At 39.9% G+C, this 15,575-nt stretch overlaps 1 protein-coding gene across 2 annotated transcripts in view; it reads right to left on the reverse strand.

Moving 5' to 3' along the window:
* Positions 1-15,575, reverse strand: part of PTPRN2 (protein tyrosine phosphatase receptor type N2) — a 636,599-nt gene that overhangs the window by 85,660 nt on the left and 535,364 nt on the right. For both annotated transcript variants that reach the window (XM_030971071.1, XM_030971072.1), the window contains one exon: positions 434-628. In XM_030971071.1, coding sequence (XP_030826931.1) covers positions 434-628 — 195 coding nt within the window. The remainder of the gene's footprint in view (positions 1-433; positions 629-15,575) is intronic.

The following is a 15,575-nucleotide window of genomic DNA, read 5'->3' on the forward strand; positions in this document are numbered from 1 at the left end:
TGACAGAAATAAATTGCTCCATATCACTAATCTTCTGTTGCCTTCTCAGCTCAGATATCTCCACACACTGGAAACACATGAGAAAAAGCAGTGAGCTGATCAGAAATTTGGCAGCTTTCTTCAGTTGTCCAAGCTGAGCTAAACATAAATTAACAGGACAAGAGGACAGGCCTTTTTTTTACTTAAAAGCAAGCATGCAAACAATTCATATGTTCACGTTAAAAGAATGTTCCCAAGAGAAGAAAAAAAAAAAAGGCAATAAAAATGCCTGTTTTAATTATACAAAGTTAAGATTACCAATGAAGCTCAGGAATATTTTCCACCTGTGAAAACACATCTTCCCTGTCATTTAAAGCGCTCTCTTTCCAAAAACGGAACAGATGCCTAAAATTCTGTCGCAATTTCTCATGCCACGAAGACAGAAGTGCCTTACCAGGATCATGTGACCGGTGGAGATGTCCATGTTGGACTGGACTGGCTCCTCACACCAGGACGAGGTGCTGCTGCGGGCTGAGGGGCTGGGGATGGGCCCATCACTGAACTGAGAGGAGACGCTGTTGATTCGGGAGGAGTGCAGGGGCTCCGGGCGGTCAGAGCTCTTCACTGCCATGCGCTGCCGGCATAGCTCCTAGAGAGACAGAGAGAGAGGAGGAAACAACCCACAGTTAAGAGTAATTACAGGATAGAGTCTACTAAAGACATATGATTTACAATATGTTTCCAGGGCTGGAAGTGTTTCCCCCCTCACTGCAGTAATTTTTGGGCGGCTGTCTGTTCCGTTAAGCACAGCTACAAAGGGATGCTCAATGAAATTACTACACGATCATTGCCCTAGCCTTTCAAAAGTGCAATTATGACTGCATGCACATCTCCATATAGATAACCAAAAATCATATTTTGGAGCTTGACTCCTTTAGCAAATATATATTTTTTTCTTCCCCACATTCTGCAAAGCCACTTTTGAACCACACAACCTCCTGAAGTTAATGGGGTTGCACGGGAGTAATTGAGAGCACTGCTTGGCCCTGGATATGCAAACTCAGCAAGCTCAAGGCAACTGAATTGATGTGCTCTCCAATGTAAATCCTCGTTGATAGATGCCTCATTTCTCTTCATTAAAATAGCAAACTCGCAACACTTCCTCCCTGATGTGGGCCAGAGAGGATGAAGAATGACATTAACGAAGAGTAAAAGCAGAAATCTGTCATTGTATTGTTTAAGCAGCTTTGGCGAAGAAAGAAAATTCAAGCTATCACACACACTAATGCAAGTCATGTTGAAACACCAAAATAGATAGCACTGGGAATACGTATTTTCAGTTGCTCTCATGCATAGAATTCACGCAAATATACAGAATTCTGGTTAGGTAACAGAAAATCCTGCTGGTAAAACCAACTCCTGATAGTACAAAATTCTGATTCTTACAGGATGAGCAGACCCACAGTCACACTGTCATGTTCTAATGCTGTTAAAATCAGCTGTGGTGGTGAGATCACAGACATTGTAATAAAATTATTATTTTTAACATATGACTATTGTCCATGAGGGGTCCTTGGCTGCGTGGTAAGTCTATAGGATGTGGCCAAATTGCACACACAGTTGGGTACACATTTGTCTCAGATTACTCATTCTGCACAGATGAGTACTAAGAGCTCAATCTTTTGCCTCAGGCTAACAAAATAATACAGGCTGAAAAATTCATACCATTGGAATGCCATGGCTTCTGTTTTCTTATTCATTGATAAATTAGTTGCAGCCCAAGTGCCATCAGTAGGATGATCTGAAAACCATTATTTATCAACTGCAATAAAAATTTCATTTCAGACAGGAATTTGAAATATAACTTAAGACTATGTCTGGGGCTTTTCATAACCTTGCAAACTGTAGGACATTGAAGGGGGATACCAATCCACGCAGCAGCAAGCAAACTCCCTGAAACCATTGTATAGAGTCTCCTCCTGTTACCACATGACAATGATTAAAGACCCCTTCAAATATTCTTTTCTACCAAAACTTCTGTCTTACTTGCCATTAGAGATGCTTATGTGCACTTTCACTATTTGATAGTATTTCATACAGTACGTATATACATAGATACATGTATACACAATGAGATGTATGTATGCATGTACAAATTAAGATACACTGCGATGAAATTTGTATCATTTATAGACAGGACATATTCCACTGTCTATTACAAAAATACAGTCAACAGAAGGTTGGGAAGCAGAGATTACTAATTCTATGTGGTGTCAGTTGTTGGGATAACTGTACAGAAGACTGTCACAAGTGAAACTGCTACCTGACTCCATCATTGCATTTTTGTGTATTTATTGATTTTGTCTAGGACATGAAAGAGTTTATCTAATTTTTACCAAAAGTAGGTGTTTTCCACACTTGAATAGTATCTATTCTGTCACTTGGTACTTTTTAGCTTCCTACTAACCTTAACATGAAAAATATTAGAAAAATAAATTAAACTTCAAAAATATGCTGAATTGAGTCACATATATTGGTGTTAGATAGGTCAGTTAAACCATCAGTATTAAACCCAGGACTTTTTAATAAAGGAAAAAATGTAATTGTATCTGTTATTTTTAAATATAGGAACAAAGAAAAACCCTCAATTCCTCCTTTTCTCTGGAGGATCACACACTTTATAAGAAAGGCTAGCAATAGTCCTCAATGTCTATTACTAACCTCAGAATGACCCTGCAGTAGTGTAATTTCAAATCCCTGCTTTTAGCAGATTTTGGGAAAAAGTATAACAGAGCAGAAGCTTTTTAGACAGAAAAATAAATCTACAAAAAAACCAAAAAGCCGCTCAGATGTTTAGACATCAGCCATTCCTAGAGGGAATGGCTTATTGGACTAAGCAAAAGTATAATAAGTAAAGGTATAAAAAAAAGAAGTCTATCACATAACTGCTAGAAGGATCTGTCTTCTGGCTAGCATGCCATGTGGCGTTGATATGAATTTATTATATTCTAATAGACATCCTGCCACTTGACTCACCCCAACTCTGTGCTAACAATAGCATTTGTACTCAAACAGGATCTTTGTTTTTAAGTTGATCTGTTCCTGCTGTTCATATCCTGCCTCAAGTCATAATCCTCTGCTTTTACAAGTGGTTGCTGTGGAAAGGATTATAGACTTCTGTTAACAAAAAAGAACTGAGATCAAGCGATCTCTAAGAAATTAATGTACCATTTTTACATGAATTATAATGACAAAAGAAACAATATTATAGACAATTGGTTCTGGAACAGATTAACCTCTAACCAAAAGATCTTTTTGGACATAAATATTTAATATGTTACTAAAAACTGTTGTTTTAAAATGAAGTTTAACATGTTTGTGGTCCTCGTGGAAGAAGGTGAAGTTGAGAATCATAACAAATTTAAATGCATTAAAAAAATTATACCTATATCAAATATCAATATATTTCTTTCCTGACATATACAGAACCAAAACAGTAATTCCCAAAACTGCTGTAACTGTCAAATACCTCAAACAAAGCAACCACGTCACTGCACTCTGCTGTAAAAAATGTTTAATGTAAACAGGAAGGTCAAATCATAGCTGAAGCAAAAACGCCCCTGAATTTCTTGATTGGAGTTTTAAATCTCCATGACAATGGGTTTTCCCCTGCCTGTAAACAGAACTTTTTGCGTTGAATTTATTTCCAGATCAGTCTGACAGCCCTCGACAGCTCTTCCGTCCCCCTCTCCTAGCCAGCCCAGTCCTGGCTGAAGAACCTGCCCCATCCCCACACACACATCAGCCACCTCAGCACAGCTCCAGCTTCTGCTTCTCCAAACCCACCTCTCTGCCAGCCCAGCCATTCCAGCTCCCACTTGGGTTTCTAGCCTGGCACTGCAGGGATAACATGTTCAAGACACCACATGTGAAAGCTTTGATGCACAGGGTGTTTTGGGGAGACACATGGGTTCCTCCGGGACATACGGACAAGAGTCGTCCAGCTCAAAGCAGGGAAATGTCTTTATGTGGAATCTGGCCTTGAGATGGGTCATCAGTGTTCCCCCCCTACAAAAGGCATTGGGAACAGTGGGGTCTCACAGTGTGAGGTGTTTCACACCATTCCATGGCACTTACTGAGCTGACATCTCTTCACAAATGCACAAAGGTCTGGATGGTTCAGACTCTTGTAAGTACAATATCTGTCACCTGTGCACTTCTCTGCATGCTCAGGTATGCTCTGCCTTCCTCTCCAAAATATTTACTCTCACAAGCATTTTGCAAATCAGCCATTTACCAAACCACAACTAGAATTCAAACTTGACTAAAATGTCAAAGCTTCATACTGTGAGAATGACACAAACTGTATTTCTGTATTGTCTCAGCCATTAAAAATATTTTCTAAGAATGAATTCAATTTACTGCTGCATTTCTATATTTAGCAGTGTGGCTGAGGCTATTTCTGCCATGCTGAGACTCAGTAATGTCTAGCCATTGTTTGTGTATAGTTTGAGTGCCATTCTTCATTTAAAAACATCATTTACACCTAAAAAAGCAACCATAATGCATACAGTGAAAGATGAAGAAACGATCCTCCTGACCTTCAGGCTATGATCTAATGGATGGGTTGGACATAAACATTTATTTAAAAGGTAATTTGAAGTTTATGACATTATTTCCTATCACATGGGAATTGCTATCATACTGAGGCACTTACTCTGTTTTTTATTTCCCAACATTTATTATCAAACTTATATGGTGGTCACATGCAGTATATAATGGAGAAGTAATATCACTGCATGACAAAAACTGCCATAACCAAGATAAATATCCTGTAAATAATGTTGAGTTAAATGAGTTCAAAGTACTGCACCATGATCATCTGCAGTGAGCTTTTTATTTGACACACAATTGATAACCTTAAACAAACCATAAACAGTATTCTTGGAAACCCCTCAATCCTCTTCACAATGAGGTTCTAAAATATTCCTAATACTTGGCTGTCCATACAGAGACAGGGAGAAGCACGAAGTGCAACTATTTCTTCAGGTTCAAATAGATTTTTTAATCCATACACTCCACTTATGGATGAACCACTCTGCAGCATAAATGTAGCTAATCCACGTTTAAAGAAGGGCATGAAGAGACTTGCTGCACCCCCTTAACTGACAAAACTGAGAGCCAGTCTTGCCACCACGTTTTGTTAGGTGAGTCTCTGAACCTGAAGAGGTAAGAAACTCTCCTCTCAAACAAGGAGGCATCAAGTCTGTCCAGAAATGGAGCCCACAGATACCTGTCCAGGCTGGTTTGGAGATCTGACTTGCTTACCAGAAGAAATGTTAGGCCATGTCACCAGCCAGTGACAGGAGCTGCGAGTTCTGCCACGTGGCTTTGTGATGCACAGCAGCCATTGGTGCCACAGAAGGGCAAGGCAGCAAAAGAGAGCTCAGAGAAATGTTCATCTGTCATCTACAGGAAAATCCACTTAAGGAAATAGGAAAATCCATTGAAGCTACACAGTTTATTGAAATGTTTGGTTTTAGAGAGAAATATATGTATATGCCCTAGTACGGATTATGAATATAGGTAACCATAGAACTAAAACCAGATGTGACTGAGGCTAATGAGTAATATTGAATCTTTTCCCTTGCTTTCTTTGCAAAAATGGAATTTGAGAACCTCAGGTGACAGTACTGGCAGGAGAGCTGACTGGAGCATCCCAGTTAAGACATTGCCAGCATTCACCTGAGCTCTGCAGTCATTAAACATGAGCCATTCCACCTCAAAGCTGCCTCCAGAGAGGATGCTGCAAATACTTAATGCAAATTCTCTAAGCAATACCTTCAGGTATTCCAAGTCCAGCCAGTGATGATGGCACCTGAATCATTCTCTTCTAGCTGGTACCAGGAGCATGAGAAATGTTCAGTCCAAAGCAAACAAAAATAGCTTTGCATCTAAAACACTGCTCTTCTTTCCCAGCCACTGTCACCTCAGATCTGACTAACAGGAGATCTAGGATCTGAGGGAAATGTCAACTTTACAGTTTATTTAAAAAAGAAACATAATTTCATTACTATATATTAATGAAAATAATAGATTTTGTAACAGATCCTAAAATTTGCACAAAACAAAAAATTAAGTCCAGGAAATAGGACTAACATTTCCACACTTTAAAGAATTTTTTGTTTAGCAAATTAAAACAGAAGCCACTTGAGTTAGTCCAGAAACAAGTGTAGCAAAATTATTTTAGAATTAGCAAAATATAAGAGAGAATAAAGCTTTCCATGGATAATTATTAAGAAAATGCAGAGACGCTAAACAAAGAAATTACTGTTTATTAAAAGTGATAGCTGAGTGTACACCAAGCCTTTCCAACCTGACCTGCCTAATATTCTATCAATCAAGAAACAAATCTGCTTAAGCAGGCATGATCACAAGAACACTGTGTTAATTTTTTGTGAAATGAACATATTTCAGAGATATTTTAAATTAAAATGCTGACACTTAATTCTAAATTATTCAAGACTACACCTTTTAATAAAATGTATAATGAAGATTAAGAATATATGTAATCTATATGCTAGGTATGGAGGAATAAGACCTTTAAAATGCCTTTTTTTCCCCCTCAGCTTTAATACATTTAATTCAACAAAAGTCTCATTCTCCTTTTCAAGGTATTATTCACAGGATGAGCTGAGGTCTGCACATACAGCCTAGATTTCACTGTTCTGCAATGGATGCAGTCATAACACAATAAGATTTAAAAAATGAAAAAAGAAGATAAGCTTTTTTTTTTTAACAAATGGATCTAGGACTATAAACATCATTATTCTCTAACTAAATTTGCTTAGTGTTACTACAGGGTGAAGCTAAAGTCATTTGGCTGCCTTTGTTTTGCTTTTGCATACTTGATAATCTTTCAGGTGTTATAAATTTAACTTATTTACTGTATTTGTAGCTTTGGGGATAATTACAGCTTTATTACCATTTATTTTTGAGTTATTGAAATATACTTTCAATATTTAGCTTGATTTTAGCATACTTTTTGTCCAGGGATAAAAGAGCTGTTTACATACATGGAATATTTGCATGTATATTTTCTATCCTTCTCAGAAAAGGCAACTATATCTGATATCTGTGTCCCTTCAGAAAAGGGATAAAGGGATATATTGAAAAATGATTGAGAGTAATATTTTGAAAGACACAGCATCAAACATATCATTACACATCCATACTCTGGACAATTCATTTTTATCTAGACTTGTATGTGATAGATCTTGGGAGGAATGGAAACAAAAAAAAAAGAAAGAAAAAAGAAGAAAGCAAAATAAATTTCTTTGACTGTCAATGCAGCCTTCATGTGTCCAGTTCAGTTCACTATCTGCCCTCTTGTACCACACTCAGTATATCTGAATATAACTCTGAACCTTGGGACAGGGGGGGATTACTTTGCTTGATTTTTAAATTATCTAAAACCCAGGGATGCTTTTTCTTTTTGAGAGCATCACAGCCAAATACAGGCTTGAGAATCATTCTCCTAAGAAAACCTCAATTTTGATTGTGGCCTGTGAAACCTAGAATTTCAATTACTTTTAGCATTGTGTGTGTTTCCTGGTGATGACTCATGTCATTATGATTCCCCTTTCCCCAGAAAAGTCAAGGCCATGAAGAAAGGGAAAGGCAAAGAAAACATGGCTAAGTTTAAATGAAAAATGACTTTTCCTTTTTTTTTTTAAATTTCTTTGATTTCTTTGTTTTATTCTCTCTCTTTAAATTCAAACATTTGCACAGTCTTATCCTACCAAATTGAATGGAAAGCCATCATGGTCTTGTACACATCTCCAGGTGTCCAGCGGACATAAAAATTTCACAGAACCAAAGATCCCATCTATGCAATACAGCTTGAGGATATAGTTTTTCTTTCATTCTTTCAGCAACCTCTCATCAATGATGAAGCAATCCGAATAGTCCAGAAGCTCCTGAAGGAAGCAGATATCTCCTACATGGCTCACATTGCCAAGGAAGACATGACAGCATAGGTCTAATGATATTTCTCAGAAATAATGATAATATTGCCCTGCAATCCATGCTGGGAAAGCACAGGTATCTTTGGGGATAATACTGCTTTCCACAGGGTCAGTGAAATTTGAAGACCATGTTTAGATTACTCAGCTGGGGAATGTTTTCCTATACAAAAACACAAAAGACCAATGAGTGGGACTGCATGAGTATGACAGTTTAGAGCCTTTATTTCTAAAAGTTTTGTGAAACAGATGCTGACTAAACAGGACTCCAGCACCCTGGTCTTCACAAACAGGAGATACACAAAGAAAGACTGTGATTCTTTAGACTGATTTGGAAGAGTATCTCCATTGCATGATGACATCATGGTAGCTTCCCGAAGAATCTAAAGAATTTAAAATTTCCTGGATGACTCCAAGGAAATCAGTGTGTGTTTAGAATAGGATATATCTGCAAACTGTGTACCTGAAGTCACCTGAGATCTATTGGTGTAAAAGCACTGAATTTTTTTTCTCAGGTTGTCAGAGTTTTACTGGCCTTGCAGTTCAGACAACTGCAATTCTGGAAGTGATGGTATATCACATTGACCTACCTGCCACATAAAAAGTGGTTTCAACCAGTGCTGGTTTCTAAATTGCATTTCCCACATTTCAGCTGTGCCTGCATGTAATGTTTCACAAGTATATGAGTATATGGCAAGTATGAATCTGGAAGAGGAAAAGATTTCTTAAAGGAGTAACCAGAGAGAAAACATAACACGCAAAACAAACTTCACCTTTGCCGTGTTTTGTTCATCTTAACTAACCCTAATACGTGCTCATGAGGGCACAGCTGCTCCTTAATATGAATTGGCACAGAAAATTCCCCACTAGAACAGTGAGAGCCACACAGCACAGTATGGGTTACAAATAAACCATAGCAACAATTGAATTAACCTGAAAGGCCATGCAGAACCACGTGTAAATCCATCGTGTATTTTGCTTTTGTCTAACCCACCCAAAGACCAGCTTCCAGCAGATGCCAGTGCTCTTAAAGATAACTGCCACAAATGTTTCCTTTCTCACTCCCAGCATTTATAGCTGCCTGGGGCCCAAAGTAGGCAAAAAATGCAGTCCCAAGACAGCTGTAGTTTCTCAGGAAAGCTATACATTAAGGCTGTGTAGTCCACTATTTTATTGCCCTGCAGGACTGAAAATGGAAGATCATTTCTGCTAGAAATAAGAATTCCAGCCGCCAGTAGGAATCAGTGAGCACTTCCAGCCTGGAGAGAAACAAAATAGCCACTAGTTTGTGTCTAAAAATGTTATTCTACCCCACTGCAAAGACTAGTATTGCTTCTCCCTAAATCTGTGTAACTGCATTCATGGTAACAGAGTTTCTAAAAGCAGTCAGAGAAATGGGAAAAGAAATTCTAAAACTTCTAAAACCCCCAAATACTTTTTTTTTCTCCACAGAAGGCAGACGTACACCAGAGGTGATGCCAGGATAAAGGAAGTATTTACCAAAGATGGCCATCAGTGTCGAACTTTTTTTACAACACCATCTATCATGACAGTCAAAATTGCCAGTCATTACCCCCTCCTGATTCGAAAACTAAACTCACTGCTTGTCACCCACTCTTCACTGAAAAAAAATTAAATCCCTCATCAGCTCTGCTGGGAAGACCAAATGCAAATTTAGTGCACAAGTGTTAAAAAAGGATCTATAAGGAACAAAGTCGCTACTAAGTCACGGTAGGTTATTAAAAGCCAAATCTTTGGTAATACAGAGAAACCCTATTAAACTATGGGAACAAATAGTATGTATGAGTTTCCTCATGTCTCTGAGTACAGACATTCTTTCTATCACACATGACAAAAGTCTTCAAGGATTAAAAATGGTCAATATTTCTACACTCTCATTGTATTGGTGTCATAGAAAATACTGGACAAACTAACAGGGATTTAATACTTGGTACTGATGGTCAGACATACAGAGACCTCATATTTTGGAGAGGACAGCAACAGCAGCAAAAATGCACAATTTTTCTTGTGCTCTCCTGTGTTTCTCTGTACACCTGTGTACAGCTGGATCAGGGCTGTGCCCTGAGAGTGCCTGGCCAGAAGAGACCTGCAGCCCTCTCCACTGTCCCTGACCTGTCCCACGGCACCGGTTCCACTAAATACCCTGCAGCAGCAGCAAGGGGTTAGTGTGTGTCTTCATTCAAATAAAAGGACTTCCCTGGCCATTACTGAGATTCTGCATTTTCTTTTCCCAACCCATACAAGCACAGGGGGTCACTACTCTCCCTTGGACCTCTCCACCAAGCACAGTTTGTCTGCAAGATGCACAACAGGAACAGCACAGGAGGACAAGTTCTAAGTAGGTCCATTTCTTAAATGGTCACACTCATATTTGGATTATTTGAAGACCTGGGGCATGAAGCTACAGGCATCTCCTAAAACATTATTAGGTCTTTTATCACAGAATTTTTTTTCTCATGTGGCTCCTTTGGTTTTTGAGATTCCTGCTAACAACTTGTGCATCAACAACATTCTGCAGAAAGTGTAGAAAGTGTTGCTTGTGGCAGTTGTATTCTGCTGATAGCTTTTCTTATATTAGTCTTTTATTTTATATACATAATATAACTGAAAATCTTTGTCCTGGTGGCCAAAGACAGAATAAAAGTTTCACTCTTTCTTCAATTTCTCATTTTATACATTTTTTTTTTCTTTTCTATACTACTACTTGTTACTGTTTTAGAAGAAATAATCTGTCTTTTCAATCTCTCTTCATATGAATTTTCCATGCCCTTAATCATTCTTGTCAGCTTTTCCTTGCCCCTCCATTTCTGCATTGTCCCTTCGGCAATGGATTGACCAGCACTCACAGAAGCCTCGAGCATTGATTTATCCTTAATTAACTTCTAAAGCCCTCAAAGAAGCAAACAGAATTCTTAGTTAACAATGCCTGGAGAGCAATTGGGTTGACTCAGACCTCCAAAAAGAAGATGAAATTTGGAAGAGCTTGCTAGGCAACCCTTATGTATGTTTTAACTTCACACCCAAGTGCTTTCCAGTGAGGTTAACTAGGAAACGCAGTTCTTTATTTTGTTCTTGCGGGGTCACAATACACAGAATTTACATGCTCAAATTCCCATGTTACTATACATGCTGCTACTGCACAGTACAGAGGGAGATGTATGACATAATTTCCCTATATTAGATAAATTTATATGTGTTCATTGTTTTGCTTCCAAAAATACATTCAGCTCCATCACATTTCTCCTTCTATTTGATGTAAATAACCAGCCACTGGCACCTTGTGCTGTGAGTCACTGCAGCAAAACCTCTTCCAGCAAATCGCTCCATTCGAGGCATTTTTCTTTCCCAGAAAGCCAGAATGAACTCCAGTTGAGAAGCTGAAAAATGGTAAAATCCAAGTTTCTTTTCCCCGTGCTGTCAGAAAGGCATCAACATAGCAAATTCTACTTTTTCACCTTTCCCTTGTTCTTTTCTTAGCAGTGGGGAAGATCAGTATGTCTCCAACATGGGCATAATCTCCCCGATACACTTCTGAAGAGCAGGGGGGTGTAGAGAGCAGCAGTACCAGAAAATGGGGGGTGTTGGTCCTTAGGGCTGCAGTGCAGCCCACCTCAAACCAGGCACCTCTGCTGCTGTCAGAGGGACCAAGGACAAGCCCCCAACCTGCATGGAGGCTCCTTGGCTCCCCAAGCCAGGCAACACTCGATGGGGGGAAACTAGCGATTGTAATCAGCCAAGCTAAGCATGTAATCTCAATACCAAAAGTGAGTTTTATCAGGATAATGTTGAGCTGTTCTCACTTTGGAGAGCAAGATCAGCCCTTTCTGAGATCTCTTGAGTGGCTGCCAGAACATGGTTCGGCAAAACAACAGCCATCCCATATAAAAGGAAAATGCTGGAATCATCAAGAAGCCTGCAACTATGTCAGCTAGACAGGAAAACAGAAAAATAAAAACTGCACTGAAATTCAACAGGGTTTTATCTGTATGAAAGATTAAAAATTTTTAAAAAACTATGGCCCTGGTCAAAATCTGTGCTTGTTCAGAATGCAGCCATCCCAAACAACCATCAATAAAACATCACTTGTTTGTCTTTAGCAAGAGGTACAGAAACTGGTCAACAAAGCTAGAGAAAACCTTACGGATTTTCTCCTTTGGATAAGCCACTTACACTAAATTTGATTTTCTCTTATTCAAAAGCTATTGTCTCTCATCCTCCAAATTAATTTTGTTTCTTTGAGGGATTTAACTTTCAGGAACATCCTTTTATAGTCTCCCTTCTTCAGTCTTCATTTGGTTGTTTGCTAAGAATACAAGTGATAAAAACTGAAAGCTGCAAACCTGAACCAGAAGGAGAAGAGCTGCAGGAATGCCCCAAATGAATTAAAGTACAGGGGCAACACTGACAGCTTAGAACATGTCACAGCAAAAAAAACACAGAACAAAGAAGTCAGGTGAGCTGTCTCAGTCCCTTATCATGTCTTGCTGGTGTACATTAAATCACTCAGATTGTCTTTTTCTAGTGGTTTAAAGAACTGTACAAATTTAGACCTCTGTTGTGCATGAAATTACAAGAGAAAGAAAATATCTTGGATAGAAGGCCCCCATCCCTGGAGCTGGACCTTTTTCTCTGTTAAGAGAAATGAAATTGGGCCTCTTGTCCAGCCAATCTTCAATGTCTGACTTGTTGTAGCTCAGCACACAGGCCTTCCATGGATCTCCTTGCCCTCACATGTCACTAGGCTGTTTGGGATGACACCTCTCACTTGTGCCCTTAAGAAGACTGGAGAGCACAGCCCTAGGAGAGCTGCAGCCTGCTCTACCCAAACTTGTCTTATAGCTTATATCACAATAGAACCAGCAAAACTATCAGTCACTCTGAATATTCCACTTGGCAACATCCCTACAAGAGTCCCTCCAGGGCTGCAGGCAGAGGAAAGAGGAGGATTTGAGGCTCACTTTTGTCCATCTGTCCCACGACGCAGCCAAATCTGTATGGGCTTGCAAGGTAAAACCTCAGGTGGCTGCAGTCAGCCTCAAACCCTTCCCAAAGGTGAAGCACAAACACTCAGTGCAGGAGGAACAAGAGATCCTGGAGGTAGGATGTTGGTGGTGTGGGCAGGACACAGCCCTGCTCTGCCCACAGGGCCAAGCACAGCACAGCTTCCCTGCACACGTGGAGAAGGAGAAAGGAAGCGATGCAGAATTCCTGTCCCTCTTCCCTTTGCCTGCCCACCCTGGGAGACTGGTGTGCAGGAGGAACAGATGTACCAACAAGAAAGCAGTAGGAAGAATGTTTTTATATACCTTACAGACTTCAGAGAATCAACTGCAACCTGTTCCTGCTCGCAGGCAACATGGTCCTACAAGAACTGACAAACATCAGCTACCACAGTTCCTTATTTACACAAAATTATTTCTACTCCCTTCCAAAGGCCCTGGTATAAGATTTATCCATTTATGCCACCAAAAAAAAAAACCAAAACTTTCCAGTTAAAAACTTTCAAAAATGTATTCTTTTTATTCTTTTCCTTCTAGCGCAGCACTCTGGAGGAAAATGAAAGGATCAGCAAGCCAGATTGCAGTGTTAGCTGCTGAGCATTCAGAGAACACACAATAGAAGAATGTGTCAAATCTGAAACGTGATAACAGAGATGCTGCAAAAGAAAAAAGGAAAATCCTAAAACAGAAAAAAGGGTAGAAGTGTGTAGGAAAGACAGGCCTGATTATCCTCTACATTACATGGTGGGGTGGGGGGGAAGCCATTGAAGACAGTATAGTTATTCCAGAAAGAAATCGGGACACTTGAGATGATGTACGGCCCGGGACTGCAAATCAAATACTCTCCAGCCCATTAGGCAAGGCTGTGGTTATCTTTGGCTTCTTTATAACATACAGGCTCTGGGACATAATCAATTTACCAGGGGGAGACAATCCATTGTACTTATCCAGAACCAGCCCACGCTCAGCTGGCAAACAGCCTGTGGCACCACAGGAAAGGGGCTCTGAAGCAGGAGCAGAATGCTCAGCAGCTGGATCCCTGGGAGCAGGAGCCTGGACCTTGGTGGTCCAGGAAGTTGGGGCAGATAAAGCAGAAGCAATTCTCACCCTCTAAAACCAGGTGGCTACAGCCAAATTATTAATAAAACTGCCTATTGAGTGAATTTTTCTTTCTTTGTGCTTACTCTGCTAAGAAACTGGGGAAAGTTGGGTGGCATGACCTGAAACGGTGCCAGGGCCATTCAAAATATTTACTGGTTTAATTTACCAGGCGAGATGAAGCCTGCAAGTCCAGAGCACCTCCAGCACATTTTCTAAGAAATGCCTGTTTGGGTAAGGACTCTGGATTTCCCAGTAATTAAAATGAGTCACTAACTTAATTTTGCCTCCTACTATTTTTACTTAGCATTTTCTTACATCCTAGATACACAGAAATTATCCTGCAGGATGCCTGGGGCACGTTTGTCCTTGTTTCACTAAACACCAAGCTCAAGCATCATAGTTTTGAAAAATAAACAAAGTTGGCTAAGAGGAGAGGGTCAGCATCACCTTCTCTTTGCCACTTTTTTGCAGAAAAATGGACAACTACTTGAAAAAATAGTTTTTGAATGAAAATGTAGACCTGCATGGCACCTTCTCATCCAAGCACTCCAGGACTTGCATACATGCTCATTTTCCTTCCACACCTGCAAAAAACCCTTTCTCTCACCTGCTCACTCTAATGTAAGGAGTATTTTACTCCGAGGTGTTGCTGCACTGCCACTGCTGCAGCTAGTCCACTTAAGAGCTAGTCCATTTGCCCAACACAGAGTAATTCACAGAAGTCATTCATGCAGACAGGAAAAGGCTGGAGGAGAGCCATCAGTAAAAGCCCAGCAAGACCCTTTCCTATGGCCTGTGTGGTTCCCCCAGGGCTGCCCCTCAGCCAGGCTGGGTGTGCTGGAGCAGAGGGGCAGAGCAGGGACAGGAGGTGGCAGGTGAGCCCTGCTCCTTGAGACACACACCACAGGCTCAAATAAAGACTTCCAGGAGTGCCCTCTGAAATCTCAGCCATCAAGCTCCAGCTCCTAAGATGGGCATTTCTCATTGAGCTGTATTTTTTGAAGTTCATTTTAAATGCTGTGTTAACGAATACACCCCTATTTATTTGTATCCTGATTCATTGACCAAGCAAGTTTGATAAATTACTGCTGATTTATAAATTCATATAGTATTTTGGAATGCTATTTTCAACACTGCTACCATTTAACTCAATTTTATGGCTACCACAGGAAGGAAGGTTGGTGAAAAGCAGAGTCCACTGCACCACAGGAATGGAGGACAGCTCTGAACACTAATCAGATAAAAAATTGACTAAAAGTTAAATCCAGATTTATACACATCCTGTTTTGCTTCATTCTGCTTTGACTTGTCTGACTTCAAGGAAGTGTTTAAACATAAGGCAAACTCTTCTTCTAATCACCTTGAAACACTCCCTTCTTTTTCTCCTCTCCCAGAACTGCTCTGTGTGACTACTGTGAATTCTGCGTAGTCACACATATTTTGTACACTG

This window comes from Camarhynchus parvulus, chromosome 2 (assembly GCF_901933205.1).
Source record: "Camarhynchus parvulus chromosome 2, STF_HiC, whole genome shotgun sequence".
Taxonomy (NCBI): Eukaryota; Metazoa; Chordata; class Aves; order Passeriformes; family Thraupidae; genus Camarhynchus; species Camarhynchus parvulus.